Source organism: Camelus bactrianus, chromosome 12 (genome assembly GCF_048773025.1).
Source record: "Camelus bactrianus isolate YW-2024 breed Bactrian camel chromosome 12, ASM4877302v1, whole genome shotgun sequence".
NCBI lineage: Eukaryota > Metazoa > Chordata > Mammalia > Artiodactyla > Camelidae > Camelus > Camelus bactrianus.
This window is the reverse complement of record NC_133550.1, coordinates 17,102,135-17,125,104: the sequence shown is the minus strand read 5'-3', so window position 1 is coordinate 17,125,104 and position 22,970 is coordinate 17,102,135. Positions and strand designations below refer to the sequence as shown.

Below are 22,970 nucleotides of genomic sequence, written 5' to 3'. Positions count from 1 at the left end.
CTCCACTTAGAGTTCCCTTTGCCTAGTTTGCTTTTCTCCTGGGTATCCACTCCTTCATTTCTGTGAAATTTCTTCTTCAATATTATCACCTCAAAGAGGCCTTGACCTTTCTTTCTAAAATAGCATCCTCTATCTCTTCGTTCCCCCCTTAACCTCTTAGTACATTTGTTTATTTGCTTATTTTCTATCTCCCTACTGGAATATAAGTTATAAAAGGGGAGGATCTTGTCTGTTTTGTTCACTGCCTAAGCCCCAGAGTCTTCTGTAGTAGGTGACGAATAAATATGTATTGACTATGAATTGAATGTATAAATGTGTATCCCCAATGCCTACCATAGGGCTATTTATGTAGGGCTATTTATGTTTGGTATTAAAAAAATATGAAATGGATGAATAAATGGATATAGTGTCACTCATGTACTTCATTGTTTTCTTTTGTTTGGGAAGATTACATTTTGCATAGATTAAGTATTTATTTTTTTTTATTGAAGTATAGTCAGTTTACAGTGTTGGGTCAATTTCTGGTGTATAGCACAGTTTCGGTCATACATGAACATACATATATTTGTTTTCATATTCTTTTTCACCATTAAGTTACTACAGGATATTGAATATAGTTCCCTGTGCTAAAAAATATGGAACGCTTCACAAATTTGCGTGTCATCCTTGCGAAGGGACCATGCTAGTCTTCTCTGTATCGTTCCAATTTTAGTATATGTGCTGCTGAAGGGAGCACACATTTTGCCTATTGTGAAGACTATTTCCTTCTGCCTTTGTTAGGTTTTGAGATAGCAACCAGGTTCTCAATCTTAATCCTCAGCACCTCAAATGACTCTCTTAGGGTCACTTGACTACTGTCTAGAAGATTCCCTAACTTCTAACAGTAAGGATAATGGCTCTACAGAAAGTCTGCCCAATGAAAAATTTAAAGGACAGATAGCAAAATACTTTTTAGATTTTTAGAGTTTAGATTAACTTTGTAAAAAAATTTTTTTGCCTTCCAAACTAATTAAAATGCCCTTAGATCACTTTCTTGCCTATAGTATAAACACTTTGGTCACACAAAAAGTACTATAAAATGATTTCATCTTTTGAAAGGAATTACTTGTCCTTCTGGCGTAATCCAGGTTCAAGAGCTAATTCTCATGTGCACTGTCAAATTATACTCATTTCTGCATAATAGAGAAAACAAGGAATTTTTTAAAAAAAACAGTAAAAATATCAATTGCATTATCAAGCATAATTGCATATAGGTATTAATCTTAGTAACTTAGAAAAAATAGCAATTATGTTGAGTCAGTAGTAAAGAATGCTGATTTTCTCCTCTTGTATTTTTGAAGGGAGAACAAGCTGTAAAAATGAATGAGAAGCTGGTAATTTTGAAATATTAACTGAGATTAAAATGCTGTTAGTGAAAATTTTAAACATTATATTTTATATATGAAGGAAGAGAATCGATGTTTAGTTCTGTACAGTTTTTTGGGACAAATTATCTAAGAAAGACTTTTCTTTGAGATTAATGAAGTCTATATCTCCCTGACTATACTAGGTTAAATATTCCTAAAACATATAAATTGGGAGGTACAAAATATGTAAGTTACAAAAATTGTTGGCATATTTTATTTTTTCCCCAGATATATATATATATTTTTTTAATTGAAGTATAGTCAGCTTATAATGTTATGTCAATTTCTAGTGTATAGCATAATGCTTCAGTCTTACATAAATATACATATATTCATTTTCATACTCTTTTTCACCATAGGTTACTGTAAGATCTTGAATATAGTTTCCTACGCTATATAGTAGAAACTTGTTGTTTATCTATCCTACATATGGTAGTTAGCATCTGCAAATCTCAAACTCCCAATTTATCCCTTCTCACTCCCTTTCCCCTCTGGTAACCGTAAGTTTATTTTCTATGTCTGTGAGTCTGTTTCCATTTTGTCAATACGTTCATTTGTCTTCTTTTAGATTCCACATATAAGTGATATCATATGGTATTTTTCTTTCTCTTTCTGGTTTACTTCACTTAGAATGACTTCTCCATGTCCATCCATGTTGCTGCAAATGGCATTATTTTATTCTTTTTTATGGCTGAGTAGTATTCCATTGTATAAATATACCACAACTTCTATATCCAGTCATCTATCAGTGGACATTTAGGTTGTTTCCACATCTTGGCTATTGTAATTATTGGCATATTTTCCACCAACCAAAATAAAATTCTGTAGGGGAAGCAGACAGGTGTTCTGTTTCTATATATGTTAGTAAGAAAAGTATGCTATATTTAAATTTCTTATCTGGCAGAACTTCAGTTTCAGAATATTAAATAATGATTCTGTTTTTTAAAAAATAATGATTCTTTAAAAGTTAATTCTCTCTTTTTCTCTCTCTCAAATTAGAAATGTATCTTGCCCCATTTAACACATTCTACAGAAGGTGTCTTAATGCTGTTCTTTATTGTAGCTGAAGAATAGCTGTTTCTACTTAATAAACTCAAAGGGGGAAAATCTCTGCATCTTATCACAGATGTAAAAAGCCATCCCAGTGGAAAAAATCATGTTGGATCTCTGATGAGTACAGAGAATGTGCTGTGCAGCAAAATAGTGTTTCTTTAGGGAAATTAAAACTACGCAGAAAATAATCCTAGCCTACCATCATGAGGTAAAGATTTGGTGGTTCTGAAATGAAATGGGGGTAAGAGTAAAATTTAAATTGGGGACCCACTAAGAATCAAAACGTTTTTGAGTTTCCATAGGACAGATAAACCTCTCTTCCAAATCTGGAGAAAGAACTGAGAGACTTGAGTTATAATTAATACTTTTGTCTAAGAATGGATAACATTGCAGTTAAAATAATTGAATAACTATAAAACATTGCTGAAGAAAATTAAAGATGATCTAAATAAATGGCAAGATGTTTAAGGATTGGAAGACTTACTATTGTTGAGATGGCAATATTCCCCAAATTGATATACAGATGCAACAAAATCCCTCTCAAAATCCCTATCTGGCTTTTCTGCAGAAATTAACAAACTGATCCCAAAATTTATATGAAAATTCAAGGGACCTAGAATAGTAAAAACAGTCTTGAAAAAGAACAAAGTTGGAGGACTCATACTTCCTGATTTCAGAACTTTCCACAAAGCTACAGTAATCAAGACTGTGTGGGGCTGGCATAAGTATAGATATAATAGACCAGTGGGATAGAATTGAGAGTCTAGAAATAGACTTTCACACTTATGGGCAATTGATTTTTGTTAAGGGTGTCAAGATAATTCAATGAGGGAAGAATAGTTTTTTCAACATATAGTCCTGGGACAACGGGATATCTATATGCAAGAGAATAATAATGAATCCCTTCCTCACACATACACAAACATTTATATGTGCATGAACTCAAATGGATCATAGACCTAATGTAATAGATAAAATTATAAAATTCTTAAAAGAAAATATAGAAGTAAATTTTAATGACCTTGGGTCAAAGTCATCTTAGATATGACACCCAAAGCATAGACAACAAAAGAAAAAATAGATAAATTGGACTTCATCAAAATGAAAAACTGTGTTTCAAAGGACTCTATTAAAAATATTATGTATGTAATGTTATCCATTATATTCATTCCTACCAAGTGGGAGAAAATACTTGCAAATTATAAAGATTATAAGATATTCATAACTAGAACATGTAAAGAACTCTTACAACTCAATAAGACAAATAATTCAATTAAAAAATGAGCAAAGAATATGAATATATCTTTCTCCAAAGATAAAAAATGGTCAATAAGTACATGAAAAGGTGCTCAACATCATTAGCCATCAGAGAAGTATAAATCAAAACCCCAATGAGATACCACTTCAAGCCCACTGGGATGGCTACAATCAAAAACAAAGATAATAACTAGTCTTGGTGAGGATGTGGAAAAATTGGAATTCTTGTACACTACTGGTAGGAATGTAAATGGTACAACCACTTTGGAAAACAGTTGGGCAGTTCCACAAGATATTAAACATAGAGCCACCTATAAACCAGAAATTCCACTTCTAGGATTATACCCAAGAGAAATGAAAACATATGGCCATACAAAAACTCATACACAAATGTTCACAGCAGCTGTAGGAGAAGGAGAAATATTTTTCTTTTTACCCTTCTAGTTTCTTGTCTGGGGCTCTGAAACAAAAAACAGATTAATAAAAGAGAAACAAACTGAAGTTTATTAACATGTGTGTCATATATACATGGGAGAAAATCAGGGATAGTAACTTAAAGGTTTGGTTAAAACTTTGGCTTATATAGCACTTAGCAAAGGAATACATATTTAGAGAAGTATCAACACAAGAAAAAGACTGAGTCTTTAGGGATGGCAAGTTGTGGGAAGGTAAATATATGAGGACTAATGGAGGATAAAGGTTAGTTAGTAAAATTTGCTGTAGTGAATCTTCTGGTGCTCAGTGAATCTCTGAGCTGATAATGGTCTAGGGTTATCAGTGATTAACTTCTGTACAAATTTATGTCCTGCTTTTAGGCAAATAGGGAGAGGGCAGAGAGCTTGTTTTATATCTGCTTCTTCTTAATTGCCTTCAGTGCAAAATAATCCTTATGCCAAAGTTGGCATGTTTTGGGTTGGTGAATTCTATTCTGCACAGCATTATTTATAATAGCCAAAAATTGGAAACAATTGAAATGGCCATCAATTGATGAATGGATAAAGAAAATGTTGTATCTCCATACAATAGAATATTACTTGGCAATAAAAAGAAATGAAGTACACACTACAACATGGATGAACCTTGAAAATATTCTGTTTATATGAAATGTTCAGAATAGGCAAATTCATAGATACAGAACATAGATTAGTATTTGCCATAGTCTGGGGGAGAGTTTAATGGGGAGTGACTGCTAATAGGTACAGAGTTTAGGGTTTTTTGTAGATTATGAAAATGTTCTAGGCTTAGATGATTGTAATGGTTGCACAACCTGGTGAATATACTGAAAACTAAAATTGTGCACTGAAGAGTGAATTGTATGGTATGTGAATTATGTATTAAGTAACAATACAATTTGCTTTTTTATGAAGCAATTTTAAAATCGCTTATTTTAAAATTTCATGGCCTGCTGGTGTTTTCTGTAATAGTCTGGATCACTGAAAAGGAAATATTTAAAAAATATGTCTACTTGAGTTTTTTAAAAAGGAATAAAGAAGCCAGTTACAAACACCTACATATTGTATGATTCCAATTATTATTATCATTGTTATTGTTATTGTTATTATTATTATTATTATTATTATTATTATTATTATTATCACTCCCCCCCCCATGGCTTTATTCTTTGCGTATGGTGAGAAAAGGAGGAGGAGGGTGAAGCAAGGAAGTCACTCATCTGTGCTGTGCTGGTGGGGTGGTGGCAAAGATTGTTAGTTTGGAGTGGAATGTGGCAAGGGAGAGGACCTGTGGGTTGTTCTCTGAAGCCCCCACTGCCCAAAGTGGTGGAGAGAGACGGAGGGTTCTTATTCACAGAGAACTGTTGGCTTTTGGGAAACTTACCTGCCAGGTCAGGCAAAGCACTGGGGGCTGTTTGGAATGTCTGTCATCTTTTGGAGTTTACGAATGTATGCAGAACTGAGCAGCAGGGAAAGGGAAGAGTGGAGGGAGGTGGAAAGCGAACTCTGGCTGGAATCACACAGGGAGCCCCTGATGGGAAGGCACCCCTACAGGCTCTCATGACTCCATTTATGTGAAATGTCCAGAATAGGAAACTATATAGAGATAGAAAGTGGATTAGTGGTTGCTTAGAGCTAGGGGTTGCCTAGGTTACAGAGCTTCTTTTGGGTGGAGGGTTTAGGAGGAGGGGGGTGATAAAAATGCTCCAAAATTGATCGTGGTGATGGTTGCACAACTTTGGGAATATACTGAAAACCATTGAATTGTACATTTTAAATGGGTGAATTGTGTGGTATGTGAATTATATTTCAATGAAGATGTTATATTAAGAAAAAACCCCACAAGGGATAAAGAGTGAGGGGCAAGGTTAGCTTTGGGGTAGGTAGAGTGGGTATTAGTCTATCACTGTGTACTCTGATTTTAGTGATTCAAGATTTTTAAAATAGCTACCCAAAATATCATCTGTTTTGCCTAAGATGGGGCTTAAAATTCTTTTCCTGCCATTTTTTAAAAAGTTGACTCTAAGTCCTAAAAATTCCCTGTTTAAATACCAGTACTTTATCGAAAGATGACATCTGAAGAAATTGATGACTGTTTTTGCAGATACTAGTGGGCTTTTTGATAGAAATTAAAGCTTCGGGTAAGAGAATCAGAATGAATATAGGAGGGTATGGGTAAGGGTTGAGAGTAGCTCCCCACCGCCAAGCACTTTGTCCCATGTTGCCACTATTTCCTGTATAAAATGGTCCACAGGGACTTTTTTTTATTCTGTATTTTTGAAAAAAATCTTCTAATATGGTGCCATCTATGATATATTCTCTTTGTCAAGTGCATGCTTAGATGACATGTGAACGTGCACATAGAGTCTTTTGTGATTTTGATTGGAATTGTATTGAATCTGTAGATCAGTTTGAGAACAACTGACATTTTATGAGGTGACTCTCCCAAAAAAGGGAATAAGTATATAATTCCATTTATTTAAGTGTGTTTTAGTGTTTTTCAATAAAGTTTTATTAAAATACATCTTGCATATTGAGTAATTTTATCCCTGGGCACTTTATAAGTTTTTTGATACAATATTCTTTTTAAAGTTAAAATTTCTAATTATTTTTGGTATATGAAAATGCAGTTGATTTTTGTATATTTTTGTATCTAGCAATCAATAGTATTTTTTTTTTTTCTTTTCTCCTGGAACTTCTCTTACTTGTGTATTAGGCCTCCTGGATCTATCCTCTAAGTCTTGTGTTTTTCATCATGACTTCTGTTTGTATTTCAGCTCTTTGCTTTGAGATAGCTCTTCTGCTCGATTTTCCGGTAAGCATTCTCTCCTTTAATTCATCTGCAAATTGTTTTCCCAAGAGATCATAGTTTTTTATTCCAGAAATTCTTTATTTTTAGCCATTTTCATATATCCTTAAATGTCAACTCTTATTATTCATTAGGATTTACCTTCATATTTACCCTTTTTATTGCTGAATTTCTTCCTGCATTTAGGATTATTTTCCTTTTGCTTGAAGAACTCTCTTTGGTATTCCTTTAATGCAGTCTGCAGGTTCTCTCAATTATTTTTCTGAAAATGTATTTAATTTGTCTTCATTATTTTTTCACTTTAAGCAAAGTTTTTATTTTCAAGGAAAAAGTACATTTTCTCATTTTTTGTTCTTGGCATAAGTTTTAATTCTTTCCAGTGGAACCAAAACCTCCTGAACCAAAACCTCCTGAACCCCTTTCAGTGTCACCTAAAACCTGAGCTTCCTCTATCTCTGGATGAAAAATCCGTTCACAAATGAACTGTACAATTCGATCACCCATTTTCACTGCAAACTTTTCTTTGCCAAAATTAAATAGTACAACAACAACATTTCCTCTATAGTCTATGACACCAGCTCCAACATCTATGAGGTGTTTTGCAGCCAAGTCTGGACATGGAACTACTCTTCCATAGCACCCAGAAGGAAGGGCTACCGAATGTTGGTTTTCACAAGGGCTTTCTCCATAGGTGGTACTGTGTAATCATAGGCACTGTACAGGTCATAGCCACTGCGCACACAGATCTCTTGGTCCGGGCAGTGGCATGCTCTGAGAGCCCGGCAAAGTGGGGCCATATGCCGCCCTCTTCCGCCGCAGGCCAGGGCCTTTTGCTGGGGGAGATGACTTGTGTCTTTTGAGAGCAGAGCATGGCAGGGCAGAAAGTCTGTCTTCATTTTTGAAAGGCTTTTTTTTTTTTTAAAGTATAACTGCTTGTTCATATTTTCTAGTTGTTTTTTGCTGCAGGATTGGTCTGCAAGAAACTTCACCATCACTGAAAGCAGAATTCCCTAGAGAATAACTTTAAAAATAAAACAACTGAAGAAAAGCAGTGATACTCAGAGCCTACTTTATTTGCCTTTATGTAAATATTGTGTCAATGTCAACAAAGATGATTTTCTGTTTACCTTTGAGATGCCTTGAGATTCAAAGACATCAGTTGTTTTAATTCTTCATTAAAAACTTATCCTCTTGTTGGTCTTATTTCTACTACCTCTACTATTTTCTTTATTCTCTCCCTCCACTATCCCCTTAATAATTCTGAGAATCTTCTAATTTGGCTTAGGCAAGATATGTCGAAACTATCCCATTAAATTGTATCTGCTGGTGTTAAAATGATGGCTCACTCTCTCCCTTTAGTTCTAAAGAATAAGGTAATCATTAATGAGACGAGTGAAAATATTCCTTAGCTTGATTTCCCAATACTAAATCTCAAGTAATCTTTTTAGTTTTTATACAGTTTTTATAATAGCTTGATAGTGTATCTTTGTAACAAAGCCTACAACAATTTCCTATTCTCTTGAAATGTCTAAAAATAATAAAATATATTACGTGATCTTGCTCTGTCTAGCCAAGGCTGATGGACCCACAGAAGAAATTCTAACCCAAACTGGGCCAGTGAGATCCTTGCTCCCAGGAATTTGACATTTGCAGTAATTAAATACAGGGACAAAGTTTTTAGACCTGAGTAATATGATACACGGCCTTTAAGATGGCCCCCATTGTACCCCTCCTTCTAGTATTCATGTCTTTATGTAATGTTCTCCCCTTGACTATAGGTTGGACCTAGTGAGTCACTTGTATTTTTGCTGTTGTTTGTTTTTGTTTTTGTTTTTTTCTGGGAGGGACAGAATTAGGTTTACTTATTTATTATTATTACTGATTTTATTTAACAGGGGTACTGGGGATCAAATGTATGACCTTGTGCATGCAAAGCAAGCACTCTGCCACTGACTGAACTATACCCTCCCCACTGTGATTCACTTCTAATAGACTACAGCACAAGTAATGAGATGTTGTTTCTGAGGCTAGGTTGCAAAAAGACTATGGCTTCTGTTTCAGGGCCTCTCTTTTGCTTTCTTGCTCTGAGGGAAATGAATTGCCATGTTGTGCTGCCCTTTGAAGAGACTCCTGTATCAGGGAACTTTGGGAGGTCTCCAGCTAACAGGCAGCAAGGAACTGAGGCCCTTGACTGCAAGCTGTTCAGGTACTAAATTCTGCCAACAATCATGGGTGTGAGATTGGAAGTGAATCCTCCATCAGTTGAGTCTTCAGATTGGACTACAGCCCTGGCCAATTGTATGACTGAAATCTCATGAGAAATCTTTTACCGGTAGAACCCAGCTTGGCTGCACCCATATTCCTGGCCCTCATGTCATCTCTTCAACTACTCCTGCTCTAGTCTTTCTAGTATGGCATTCCAACTGACCAGCTTCCTTTGTTCTCCCCTTGTTTTCCTGTGTTTCCTTCATCAAGGGCTTCCCCATGAGTTCTGGTATATAATTCATTTGGTCTACTCTCTTGTATATAGTTACTCATCTGGATCCTTCCTTCTGTGATATGCTGCAGCAAGGATTTCTATGAATGCCACCCAGAATCCTGGGTTTTTCTTCCCCCTCTAGGTCAGACCTTGGATATCTTGGCCTTCAACATCCTGGACACTTGAAGGAGCATTTAGCTGTTGTTTCCCTAAATAATGCCTAACATGGGAGCCAGATAGTCTGCCTAGTAGGCCTTGCCTGGGTCTCTGATGTATTCCCTTTGAACTATTTCTGGGTACGTGGGCCTGATCTCTTTAAGCTCCTTTTTTCCAGGGTTAGCTTCTCTTTGCTGTATTATCTTAGACCCTTCTGATTCATTATGTCTGCTACTGGGTTGGACTAGTGGTCTAGAGTATTGTCATTCTCCTTCCACCTCTCTTCCCTACCCCATCCCATTCATCAGATGGAAACCATGCCCTATGTCTCAGTCACTTTTTTTATCCAAACTCTACCTAGATAGGTGATATCTCAGTTTCAAATCACACTCACTTCCCACCATGACTACACTATTTATGATTGTAGTTAAATACATCCAGCTGTTTCGTGTATGCATCTGTGTTTTTACCACATTTTATGGTATAGGACTTTGGGTTTGTTTTTGTTCATTCCTCTGTGTATAATTTTTATATGTATATATTTTCTCATGATCATATGTGTATATATATATATGTATAAGTATATATATATATATATATAATTTTTTTTAAGTGGAGGTACTGGGATCTGAACCCAGGACCTTGTGCATGCTAAGCACACAGTCTACCACTGAGCTATTATTACCCTCCCTCAGCTTTTTGTTTTGTTTTTGTTTTTGTTTTATATGTATATTTTTTTGTGAAGTGTTTGGGCCTTGTCTTAAAATACTACCTAAACTTGCTTCAGAGTAGAGGAGGGCTGGTCCAGTAAGTTTTCTCATTTTTCACCTGAGGTTGTCAGTCCCATTAGATTGCTAAAGCATATGACCTTTCATTTAATTGCCGAATTCAGTAGCTATAGTCTACTTACATAGGGCAAGAGATTATAGTCTTAAGCACATTGCTGCTAATATCTATGAAAAACACTGAAAAAAAGAATAATTATGAGGTGTTTTCTACAGAATATTCAGTGTTTCATTCCTCTAGTGGTTTTAATTGTTTTGGAGAATCTGATGAAAATTGTGTATTTCCTCTCCAGATGTGTGGATAAGTCCTGTTTCAGATATCTATTGCTGTGTAACAAACTGCCCCAAAACTCACTGACTTTAAACAAAAGTTATTTATTATTTATTACGAGTACATGGGTTATGGACAGTTTTTCTGTTTCATGTGGTGGCATCTGGTTAACTCATAGTTGCATTCAAGTGGGATTTCAGCTGAGGTGGGAATGCCTAGGATGGTCACATTCCCATTTTGGGGGTCTTTGTTCTGGCTATTGGATGGGGTACCCTGGTTCTTTTCCATATGACCTCTCTTAGTGAAAACAGACTGCCAGAATTCTTAAGGGCTTGACCTGGATTTGGCATAGCTTCTCTTCTGTCACATTCTATTAGTTAAAGCAGTCTTAAAGCCAACTGAGTTTGTAGGAGAGAGGAATAGACCCCACCTCTTGATGGGAGAAGTAGCTTATACCTATAGGGATGAGAGAAATGGCTAGTAGCTATCTTTGGTGACAAGCTACCATGAGCATGGTCACACAGAATTTTGCATACAACATTAGGGAGTTCATCAACCCATGAGAACCATTAGTGAAGTACCCTATGCTTTCCAGAGCCCTAGGTTAAGAATCTCTGCTTTAAATATAAACCAAGTATAATTTATCCCAGAAATGCAAAGTTGTTTTCATATTCAAAAGGCAATGAACCCAATTCACCATGATAATAGAGTAAAGGAAAAAAACCCATATTATCATTTCAATAGATGCATGCAGAAAAATTTTTTGACAAAATCCAACATCCATTTATTAAAAAAAAATTCTCAGCAAACTAGGAATAGAAAGAAACTTTAATCTGATAAAGAGCATCTAAGAAAAGCTGGAAGCTAACATCTTCTTAATGATAAAATATTAAACATTCTCTAAGACTGGAAACAAGACAAGGATGTCTGTCCTCACCACCTGTTCATCAATAATGAACTCTTGCTTTAGGTACTCTAAATTCTGTCTCTGAATTAAGCTAGATCATCAAAGGCCTACTTACCTGGACTGCACGAGATAGGCTTCTGGTAGAATAACTTTCTTTTTTTTCCCTGGAATGTACTCTAGTGTGATGCCACAGTCTATATTGAAAAATGCATAATATGACTCAACTGCTTTTTCTTCTTTTTAGATTCTACTTCAGCAAAACTCAGAAACTAATAACCAATTCACATCCCTCCACCTTCTTCTCTCTGAAGAAGGCAGTTCCCCAGAACAAAAAGTCTGTGGCTTGATGATCATCCATCATCTCCAGGTTTTATACTTAGGCAGCCAATGGCCTGGTAGTCGGTTCTCCAGACTCAAAGGTCTCAGAGGCAATAGAAGAAAGTAAAAGGAAACTCTCATTTCAAAGATAGTGAATCCTTCCCACACCTCTTTCCCTCTACCCACAACCTCCCACACTCCCAACCTGAATAAAAAGATAGTAGAGGACAATGTATAGGTGAGAGATGCAGTGAAGGAATTGCAAAATCCCTCCCTGGAAGGAGGACAAGTGGAAAGACCAATCAAGGCTTGTTGCCACAAAATGATGGTTGGAAACATGAGACTGGTAAAAATCCAAGGAGAAAATATTTCACCTTCAGCCCATTCCCAAGTCTCTAGTGAACTTATATTAAAGATAATATAAGACTCCAAAACATTGCTGGTGGGGGTGAAAATGCACATCATCAAATAGAACCTGGTAGCACATTGGAAGAATGAATAATCACCATGACCAAGCTTTTTGTACTGGAAATGCAGTGATGATTCAGCATTAGAAATGCTTTTAAAATAATTCATTATATTGTGTTGAAGGAGAAAAATCATATCAATCTCCAAATATTACTAGAAAGACAATCAAATTCAATATTTATTCTGATAAAAATTCTTAGTAATATATAAATAATATAGATATTCTTATTTAAGATATATTCTTTCCATATATTTGATTCAAAAAGTTATAAAACATATGTCTTGAGGCCACAAGTTACATTTCAATTAAATGAGAAAAAAGGAATAAGATGAGCACTTTAGCCACTACTATTATTATTATTTTACTTTCTAATATGAAGGAATTATTATATGCAGGATAATTATAAAATTTATATGATGTTCTCAAGATAAAATATTCTTTTTGCTGTCAATTTTTTAATTTTAACTTTCTCAAGATTATTATAACCTCATAGATTAAATAACGAGATAAATGTGTTTAAAATTAATAACCCAAATAAAAAATGAGCAAAGGACTTGAATAGACATTTCTCCAGAGACAATATCCAGATGGCCAATAAGGACATTAAAAGATACTGAACATCAGTAATCATTTGGGAAATGTAAACCAAAACCATATTGAGATACTACCTCTTATCCATTAGAATGGCTACTATAAAAAAGCAAAACAAAAACCAAAACGGAAAATTACAAGTGTTGGCAAGGATATGGAGAAAATATAGGGAAAAAAATTTCTGTAGGAAATAGCATGGCAGTTCCTCAAAAAAGTTAAACATAGAATTACCATATGATCCAGAAATTCCACTTCTGGATATATACCTCAAAAAATTGAAAGCAGGGTCTGGAAGAGATATTTATATACCCGTGTTCATAAAAGCATTATTTCCAATAGTGAAAATGTGGAAGCAGCCCTAATGTCCATCAATGAATGAATGGATAAACAAAATGTAGTATGCGTATACAATGGAATATTATTCAATCTTAAAGAGGAAAGAAATTCTGATGCATACTATAACATGATGAACCTTAAGAATGTTATTCTAAGTGAAATAAGCTAGTCACAAAAAGACAAATACTGTCTGATTCTATTATTTGAGGTGTCTAGAATAGACAAAGTCATACAGACAGAAAGTAGAATGATGGTTGCCAGAGGTGAGGGAAAGTGGTGTGGGGGATTGTTGATTAATGGGTATAGAGTTTTAGTTTTGTAAGATGAAAGGAATTAGGAAATTGGTTGCATGACAATGTGAAAGTACTTGACATTACTTAACTGTACACTTAAAAAATGGTTAAGATGGTAAATTTTATGCTATGTGTATTTTACCACAATTAAAAATAAAGTAAAATGCTAATTAAACTTACAAGCTTTGGCACAACAAAGGAAACCATAAGCAAAACAAAATGACAGCCTATGGAATGGGAGAAATATTTGCAAATGATGCGACTGACAAAGGCTTAATTTCCAGAATACATAAACAGCTCATACAGCGTAAGAACAAAAAAACAAACAACCCAATCTAAAAATGGGCAGAAGGCCTAAACAAGCAATGCTCCAATGAAGGCATACAAATAGCCAATAGGCACATGAAAAAATGCTCATTATCACTAACTATCAGAGAAATGCAAATCAAAACTACAGTGAGGTACCGCCTCACACTAATTAGAATGGCCATCATTAAAAAGTCCACAAACTGTTAATGCTGGAGAGAGTGTGGAGAAAAGGAAACACTCCTACACTGCTGGTGGGAATGTAGTTTGGTGTAGCCATTATGAAAAACAGTATGGAGATTCCTCAAAAAACTAAAAATAGACTTATCATATGATCCAACAATCCCACTCCTGGGCATATATCTGGAAGGAACTCTAATTTCAAAAAATACATGTGCCCCAGTGTTCATAGCAGCACAATTTACAATAGCCAAGACATGGAAACAACCTAAACGTCCACTGACAGATGACTGGATAAAGAAGCCGTGGTATATTTACACAATGGAATACTCCTCAGCCGTAAAAAAAGAATAAAATAATGCCATTTGCAGCAACATGGATGGACCTAGAGAATGTCATTCTAATTGAAGTAAGCCAGAAAGAGAAAGAAAAATACCATATGATATCACTCATATGTGGAATCTTTAAATGAAAAAAGACACAAACAAACTTACTTACAAAATAGAAGCAGACTCAGAGACATAGAAAACAAGCTTATGGTTACCAGGGGGAAATGGGTGGAAAGGTGGAAGTTCAAGATTCGTAGTTATTAACTCCTATATATAAAATAGATATACAGCAAGTTTCTTCTGTATAGCACAGAGAACTATATTCATTATCTTACAGTAATCTATAATTAGGGAAAATAATATGAAAATGAGTATATGTATGTATATGTATGACTGAAACATGCTGTACAGTAGAAATGGACACAACATTGTAAAATGACTATACGTCAATTAAAAAAATAAAATTAACTTAAAAAATAAAGTAAAATGAATAATGTATAAAAATAAGCAAAACAAAGTGTTTTAACATTATTTAAACTCTAATCTTAAAAACATGTCCTTATAGATTTATAAAATTTGAATTTATTTATGGCACTGTATTTTATGTTGAAAGTAGTTTGTAATTGAGAAAATATAATACCAAAGGCTTAAAATCTCATTCTCTCAAACTGTTTAAGTATGCTGTCAATTGCATACTTAATAAATAATAATAAATATTAAAACATTTGAAGTTTTTTAAAATACTGAGTCATCTTCATTGTGCTCTTGTTTGTATTCTATTTAGTATCCATAATCTGTTCATTTTTTCCTAAGTGTTTTGTTCTGTATTTCATTTTGGATATTATTTGTTGTTATGGCTTCAATTCATTAATCTTTTCTTCTGTGGTATCTAATCTGCTGTTCATCCCATTCAGTATTTTTTTAAATCTCAGATGTATTTTTCATCTCTAGAATTTTGATTTTGATTTTTCCCCATATCTCTACTTAAAATTCATCCACTTTCTTGAACATATGTCATATAATAATAATAACTTTTAAGGTTTTATATACTAATAACATAAATGAATTATTTTATTTATTCTAATATATAGTAGTTTCAAAATAACAATATCAATATTATTAATAGCACTATGATTACTGAATGATTACTGAAACTTTCTTTTTTGGAGTTCCTTTTTTCCTTAGGCTATGTCTTACTATGAATGTACAATCAAATTACTATGTTTTTAAGTCTCTTGAAATAATTCTCCACTCTGTAGTTAAGCCACCAAATTCATACATGGTTAGATTCATTTGTTTCATTTTGCTTTTAACTGTCAGAAATTTTTTCCACCTTGATTTAATTCTTTCTTATAATACATAATACAGTTATATGTTTCGGTAGTCAAATGATATAACAAATACACTCAAAGAAGTGTGTTTAGACCATATTCTCTCCCTCTGCAGGTAACTATTTTTTAGTTTTTGGTTTATGCTTCCATTGTTTGATTGTGGTAAGACAAACAAACATAAAATTTACCATTTTAACTTTTTAAAAATTGAAGTTAATTTACAGTATTGTGCAAGCTTCAGGTGTACAACCTAATGATTCAGTATTCTAATAGATTGTATTTCATTTAAAGTTATTACAAAATAATGGCTATATTTCCCTGTGCTGTATAATATATCCCTATTGTTTACATTTTAACCCATTTTAAGTGTACAATTCAGTAGCATTGAAATACATTAACACTGTTGTGCAACCATCACCACTGTTCATCTCTAGAACTTTTTTATCATTACAAACAAAGAAGCACAACACTTCCCATTATATCGTTCCCCCTAGCCCCTAATAACCACTATTCTACTTCCTGTCTATGAATTTGACTACTTTAGTTAACACGTAAGTAGAATCAGATGACATTTGTCCTTTTGTGTCTGGCTTATGCATAATGTCCTCAAGTTTCATCCATGTTATAGCATGTGTCAAAATTTCCTTCCTCCTTGAGGCTGAATAATATTCCATCATATGTATATTACATTTTGTTTATTCATTTATCCATCAATGGATATTAGGGTTACTTCCATCTTTTGGTTATTGTGTATGATGCTTCTATGAGCATAGTTATACAAATATCTGAGTCCCTGCTTTCAATTCTTTTGGGTATTTACCCAGAAATGGAATTTCAGGATCATAAGGTAATCTGTTTAATTTTTTTAGTAACTGCCATAAAGTTTTACATTCTTTTTTAAACTAAAGTAAAACTATTATGAGCTCATGGATTTTAACAAATTTTGTATTCTTCAAACCACTTCAATCACTATTGTTTTCAGTGCTAACATTGTACCATCAATGGGAGCCCCTTAAATCTGACTCGTGTCCTTTTGATTTGACTTTAATCTTTGATATCTTCCTTGCTTTCTGGAATGAGAAAATATTTGAGCCTGAACTTATTTATTTCCTGCTCTAGGCTTGGAGTCAGTCATTTCTCTAAAATGTCCTGGTTCCTTTCAGTGAAAAATGATGTCTGGAGACCACCATCTAAGTGCTGGAGATACTACTGCTGCATTGGTTCTTGGCATTTTCAGTGGACAAAGCTATAAATTTTTTTTCTTTCATAATAGAAAATACCTAACAAATTCATACTGATATTTATAATTAAAATTAGGATCATAGGGCTTTTATTTAACATCTATGATTTTATATCTCTTTTATCATACACTTTATTCATTTACCCAATAATCATTGTACATCTACCACTTCCCTTATACTTTGCTGGGTGCCGGGAATGTACATTAAAAACTTAACACTTGATCTAATTTCTAGTTTTTCATCTGAATGAGTGAGGACTTTTACTTTTGTGTATCAATCTGTTTGCATTAGCTTTAGTTAAAACTGCTGAGCAATACTAGATTGGTTTTAAAATTAGTTTATCTTGGCTTATTTCTAATTTTTCATTATTTCCATTAACTTACATTAAACTCAGATTCCAGTAACTACAATACTGTTATACCCCTTAGTTGTCTGTGTCAAGGTAAAAATAGATTAAATAGGTAGTTAATAACAAAAAAACAACTTCATCAATCCTAGATATTATTCCAGAACAAGATAATGTGATGGCCTAACACAGCTTGCTGTCCTTGGGTCCTTAGCCTTTTGGTCAGTTGAAATGGCAGCTGAACTCTATTGCTGAAGAAACCCTTGGTCCAAACTGTTTCACTGTATGTGCTGACGCCTACAATGGCACTATTATAGTTGTGTTTTTTGAAGTTATTGGCCCATATTAAAAATGAATACCCTTGGAGAGTTGAAGTTCAGATATATAGTTAAGACACTAGAGTGAACAAACGTATCAGGCTTTTCCAGTGTGACGCTGAAAATAAGTTTCGAAAGAAGAATTAGGTTTAGCACAGTGGGCAATTGCTTGGAGAGAGCACCTTCTTTTGAGAACCTGGGGAAGAGGAAGCATGATGGCACCTAGACACTTGCCAAGGACATGAAGAACATAAAAATAAGCTTATAAGACCTGATGATGCATTTGGAATATTCACCATTTTATGTTAGTTGTTTGAGACTCAGTAGTCAACCAGACTTTGATTGTGCATTAACAAATATCACTTCTCAAAGAACTAGCAATTTAAGTTACTATTATAATGGAGTCAAAACTTAATAGTATGGATATTAGCTAATGGTAGTTTTTAGATATGCATTTTATATTTTACAGATAAGTTTTATAATATACTAAGACAATAAGTCATTGCTTAGTGTGTGTGTGTATATATGTATATATGTATATATATATATATATATATATATATATATATATATATATATATATATATATATATATAAACAGTCAACAGTTATTCTTTTTTACTCAATGTATTGAATACATGAAAATTTTCAGACACCCAAATACAAAACACAAGACTGAGCTCATTTAAGACAGGGAATACTTTATTCACATCCATCAGAGAAATGGATAGCTTGGGCCTGTAACAAAGCGTTGTGTTTTAAAGCATAGGTCAGTAATTGTATATGAGTATACACTGCTACATACAAATTAACTGATCAGACCACAACTTTTCAATGCTTAAAACAGAATAAGCTTCCCTGTAAAAGCAGCACCTTTGTGACATTTTAACTTTAGTATTCCTCTCCTTCTTCCTCTCCCTCTCCTTCAACAGAATCTACACCAACCTCCTCATAATCCTTCTCAAGGGCAGCCATGTCCTCACGGGCCTCAGAAAACTCTCCTTCCTCCATGCCCTCACCCACATACCAGTGAACAAAGGCACGCTTGGCATACATCAGGTCAAACTTGTGGTCCAGGCGAGCCCAGGCCTCAGCAATGGCTGTGGTGTTGCTCAGCATGCACACAGCTCGCTGTACTTTGGCCAGGTCTCCACCAGGTACCACCGTGGGAGGCTGGTAATTAATGCCAACTTTGAAGCCAGTGGGGCACCAGTCCACAAACTGGATGGTACGCTTGGTCTTGATGGTGGCAATGGCAGCATTGACATCTTTGGGGACCACGTCACCACGGTACAACAGGCAGCAAGCCATGTATTTACCATGGCGAGGGTCACATTTCACCATCTGGTTGGCTGGCTCAAAGCAAGCGTTGGTGATCTCTGCTACAGAAAGCTGTTCATGGTAGGCTTTCTCAGCAGAGATGACAGGGGCATATGTGGCCAGAGGGAAATGGATGCGAGGATAGGGTACCAGGTTGGTTTGGAATTCTGTCAAGTCAACATTCAGGGCTCCATCAAATCTCAGGGAAGCAGTGATGGAGGACACAATTTGACCTATCAACCTATTCAGGTTTGTGTAGGTTGGGCGCTCAATATCGAGGTTTCTACGACAGATGTCATAGATGGCCTCGTTGTCTACCATGAAGGCACAGTCAGAGTGCTCCAGGGTGGTGTGGGTGGTGAGGATGGAGTTGTAGGGCTCAACTACAGCTGTGGAAACCTGGGGGGCTGGGTAAATGGAGAACTCCAGCTTAGACTTCTTGCCATAATCGACAGAGAGACGTTCCATCAGCAGGGAGGTAAACCCAGAACCAGTTCCCCCGCCGAAGCTGTGGAAAACCAAGAAGCCCTGAAGACCTGTGCACTGGTCAGCCTGTTGGAAAAGAGGAGTAGAGAAAACACAGTTACTGCTTTTTGAGATACAATCATAGTAATCATAGTAAATATTTTCACTTTCCATTAATTCCAAAGATTTAGATCTTATTTTGACAAGAAATGCTTTTTTAAAAATGCAGACCTTCCTGAAATGATTCTGCATTCCTTTATTAAAAAAAATCTTCATTCATATTTATAAGATGACACCAGACAGTTCATATTTTAATGGAATTTAAAAAAAACTATAAGGAAATAATTAACATCACTTTGTTACATTTTAACCCTGTGTTTAAAAAAAAAAGCATATTTCAAACATCTCTCTTAGGTTCATTAATCTACTTTATTCCTGAGAATCAAACATACCAGTTTCCGAATTCGGTCCAAGACGAGGTCAATGATCTCCTTGCCAATGGTGTAGTGACCGCGGGCATAGTTATTGGCAGCATCTTCTTTGCCTGTGATGAGCTGCTCAGGGTGGAAGAGCTGGCGGTAGGTGCCAGTGCGAACTTCATCTGGAAAAGGAAGACAAAGCAGCCACTCATCACTAACAACCTGCACAAGTCTGCTCAACCCCGGGGCATCAGTGGAACCCCCAGGACACCTCTTGCACCAGACCCTAGGATCTCACTTGGGTTACTGAGGTCAACTCACCAATGACTGTAGGTTCCAGGTCTACGAACACTGCCCTGGGCACATGCTTGCCAGCGCCTGTCTCACTGAAGAAGGTGTTGAAGGAGTCGTCTCCTCCCCCAATGGTCTTGTCACTTGGCATCTGGCCATCGGGCTGGATGCCATGTTCCAGGCAGTAGAGCTCCCAGCAGGCATTGCCGATCTGGACACCAGCCTGGCCAACGTGGATGGAGATGCACTCACGCTGTGGGATGGAAAACAAAAAAACAGTAAAAGTAGGTTATATTAGCATTTGAATTTTCAGTAAATTTCTGAAACTACTTCTAGTAATGTACAAGTATTCTTCATTTATCTGAGGTCATATCCATAACACAACAGAAACAAGGAAAAGCACCAGCTACAAATGCTGCAGATGGGTGTGGTCTGAATAATAATTATGTTGCACTATGTAGCACATGGTGCAAGCCCATTGTTCCACAGCCATGCTTGAATGGAAGACTTTTCATATTTAAGAAATATTCAAGCACAGATTTTGTAAAATGAAGTAAATTAAATTCAGTTTAATATTACTGCCTCCTTCCCCTTTAAATAAAGACTAGAATTTCTTCTAAATAGGACTTGGTATTTCAACATGGACATCTGTACTGCAGCTGAGGCTACAGGCCACACCCTTTTGCAGTCGATCTGCAGTACCCATCATTACTAAGGGTTTAGAAGCTAAACAAGGACTGCCTCCCGCATTGCTGCATTGCTGCATTTGCTGTGTCTGGTGCCAGCCTGTACTGTCTGCTACATTATTTAAAAGAGCAAGCTCTATTTCCAGCAACTGCCTACATGATCTCATTGTGCAATTCTGCCAGTTTTCCTCCTCTGCCCCAGCCTGGGACCATATCCCTAAATTGAAATGAATTAATAAAGATGCAGTAGAACAAAAGACAGCTGGACAAGCATATAAGTCTTCTTTGTCTGCAGCATTTTCATTACTTTTTTTAAGAAAGTTTTTCCAGAATCTTCTCCACTGGAAAAAAACTGAAAAATTATTAGTATCTCTAAAACAGTTTCTAAATTAGAAATAAATAGCACACGAGAAGCTACCAAACAATAAAAGCCCAGTGAAAGGATAATGAATTTTTTTTTAAACAAAATAGTATTTTCATCCCGAGATTCTCTACCCACCACAGAATATTCATACTTATTACATTTAATAGTGATTGTCTTCTCTATGGTCTTTATGGCTACAACTTCCTTTGTCTATCCATTGTCCATTCACTGACAAATGGGGGCGGGGCGTGGAAGGGCGTTTCCCTGGGTCCTCAACATTAGGGCAGCCTGGTTCACAAAATGGGCTTTCTCCCTCGGTGAATGTGCAGCCAAGTAAGACAGACACACACAAGTCAGGACGAGGCGGCCCCAGACTAGACATTAAAGGGCTTGTCAAGTGAATTGTGATTTCGCTCCTGAAGAAAAAACATATTTCACCTAAGTTTTAACAGTGAATGAAAAACCTCTTAACGCCTACGTTCCGCAATGACGAAAGGCTTTTATTAAAACTCTGACTGAGGAGGCTTAGTGAGGGCGAACCCCGCCCTGTGGCTCCAAGGCCAGAGAAGCAAGAAACAAACAACTCCGCCCCTGCGCCGCCTTGTCGCCTGCCGCCACGGGCTCCAAGAGAAACCAACCATTTTCCCCGTTAATACATGGGTATCTTTCTAAAACACAACGAACTGGCGAGAAATCTTTTTATACTAACCGAGATTCCGCATTGTCGCCGTCCTTCTCTCACCCTCCTCCCAGCTACACTAACCGACCCGGTCTTTTTGGTCGACTCCTCTCCCTGCCCCTGGGGAACAACGCGAGGAAGAAAAGGGCCTCTCCGAGTCCACGAATACCGTGCTCACACGTTGGGGCTGTGAAGGCGACGCCACGATCGCTTTCTCTGCCCCAGGCCCTTTCATCAGCGACAGATGGGCTGCTTGCGGCTCCCAAGGGCTCGGATAACAAAAACTCCCTCTGCGCCGCCTTTGTTCTTCCCCACAGTTAGGCTGCGCCCTGGACGCAGTTCTGGCTGGGTTCTTGCACCCTGCACTGCGGCGACGGCTGAGCTCAAGGATTTGGGGCAGACAAAGCTAAACCTCGCAAACAAAGCATAAAGCTACCCTTATCCAAACAAGCTGTAGAGGAAAAGGGGGTTACAGTTTCCAAGTAGACACTGGGGCACTGACCCCACCCAACGGTCACGAATTGCTGGAGAAAATATTCTTACCATAGTTGCTGTTTTGCGGCTGCCGAGGAGATGGCGGAGAGGAGGAGGAGAGGTTGTTGCTTCTTACAGCGCGACTCTTAAGCGGTCGATGTAAGAGAACCTGCGGCACATGGGCGGATGCGGCTCCCTATATACAGCTCGGTCACCATGGGGATGGGCTGGGGCCTTTTCCTGTTGGTCCAGACCCCTCAATCTGCCCAGAGAAGCCACGACAGGAGAGTGTTGATTGGTGCAAGCGACATGGGATGAGGTAATCTCTCCCCCACCCCCTTTTCCCTAGCATCCATAGACTGTTTGCATCCTTCAGACAAAGAGACCGTGCAAAAACAGCCGAGCATCCATTACGGGGTGGGGTTGGGAAGGGGTGGGGGGAGAAAAAAAAAAAGGTAACTGGAATTGGATGACTTTATATTGTTTAAGCTTCAAACTACAGTTAAAATCATCAGTGTAAGGTTTTCCCCAACATTTAATCGCAGAATTTGTCTTAAGATGATGTATTTAATGGAAATTTACTCCCAGCCCTTCCCTCAAATTACATTAAACTCGACTGTATTCGGTGAAGACTCAACAT

At 36.4% G+C, this 22,970-nt stretch overlaps 1 protein-coding gene, 1 non-coding gene and 1 pseudogene across 2 annotated transcripts; all 3 read right to left on the bottom strand.

Annotated features, from left to right (window-relative positions):
* Positions 1-629: 629 nt before the first annotated feature.
* LOC123619541 (U6 spliceosomal RNA) lies at positions 630-736 on the bottom strand. Its single transcript, XR_006728191.1, has one exon. It is a non-coding gene; the product is annotated as a U6 spliceosomal RNA (small nuclear RNA).
* Positions 737-2,083: 1,347 nt separating this feature from the next.
* Positions 2,084-9,935, bottom strand: LOC141579509 (deoxyuridine 5'-triphosphate nucleotidohydrolase, mitochondrial-like; annotated as a pseudogene).
* An 8,378-nt stretch (positions 9,936-18,313) lies between these two features.
* LOC123619519 (tubulin alpha-1A chain) lies at positions 18,314-22,584 on the bottom strand. The gene is made up of 4 exons (XM_074374922.1): positions 22,400-22,584; positions 20,158-20,380; positions 19,870-20,018; positions 18,314-19,504 (listed from the first exon to the last, which is right to left on the bottom strand). Exons 1-4 carry the CDS (start codon positions 22,400-22,402, stop codon positions 18,524-18,526), a joined length of 1,356 nt encoding a protein of 451 aa, XP_074231023.1. The 5' UTR covers positions 22,403-22,584; the 3' UTR covers positions 18,314-18,523.
* Positions 22,585-22,970: the final 386 nt, after the last annotated feature.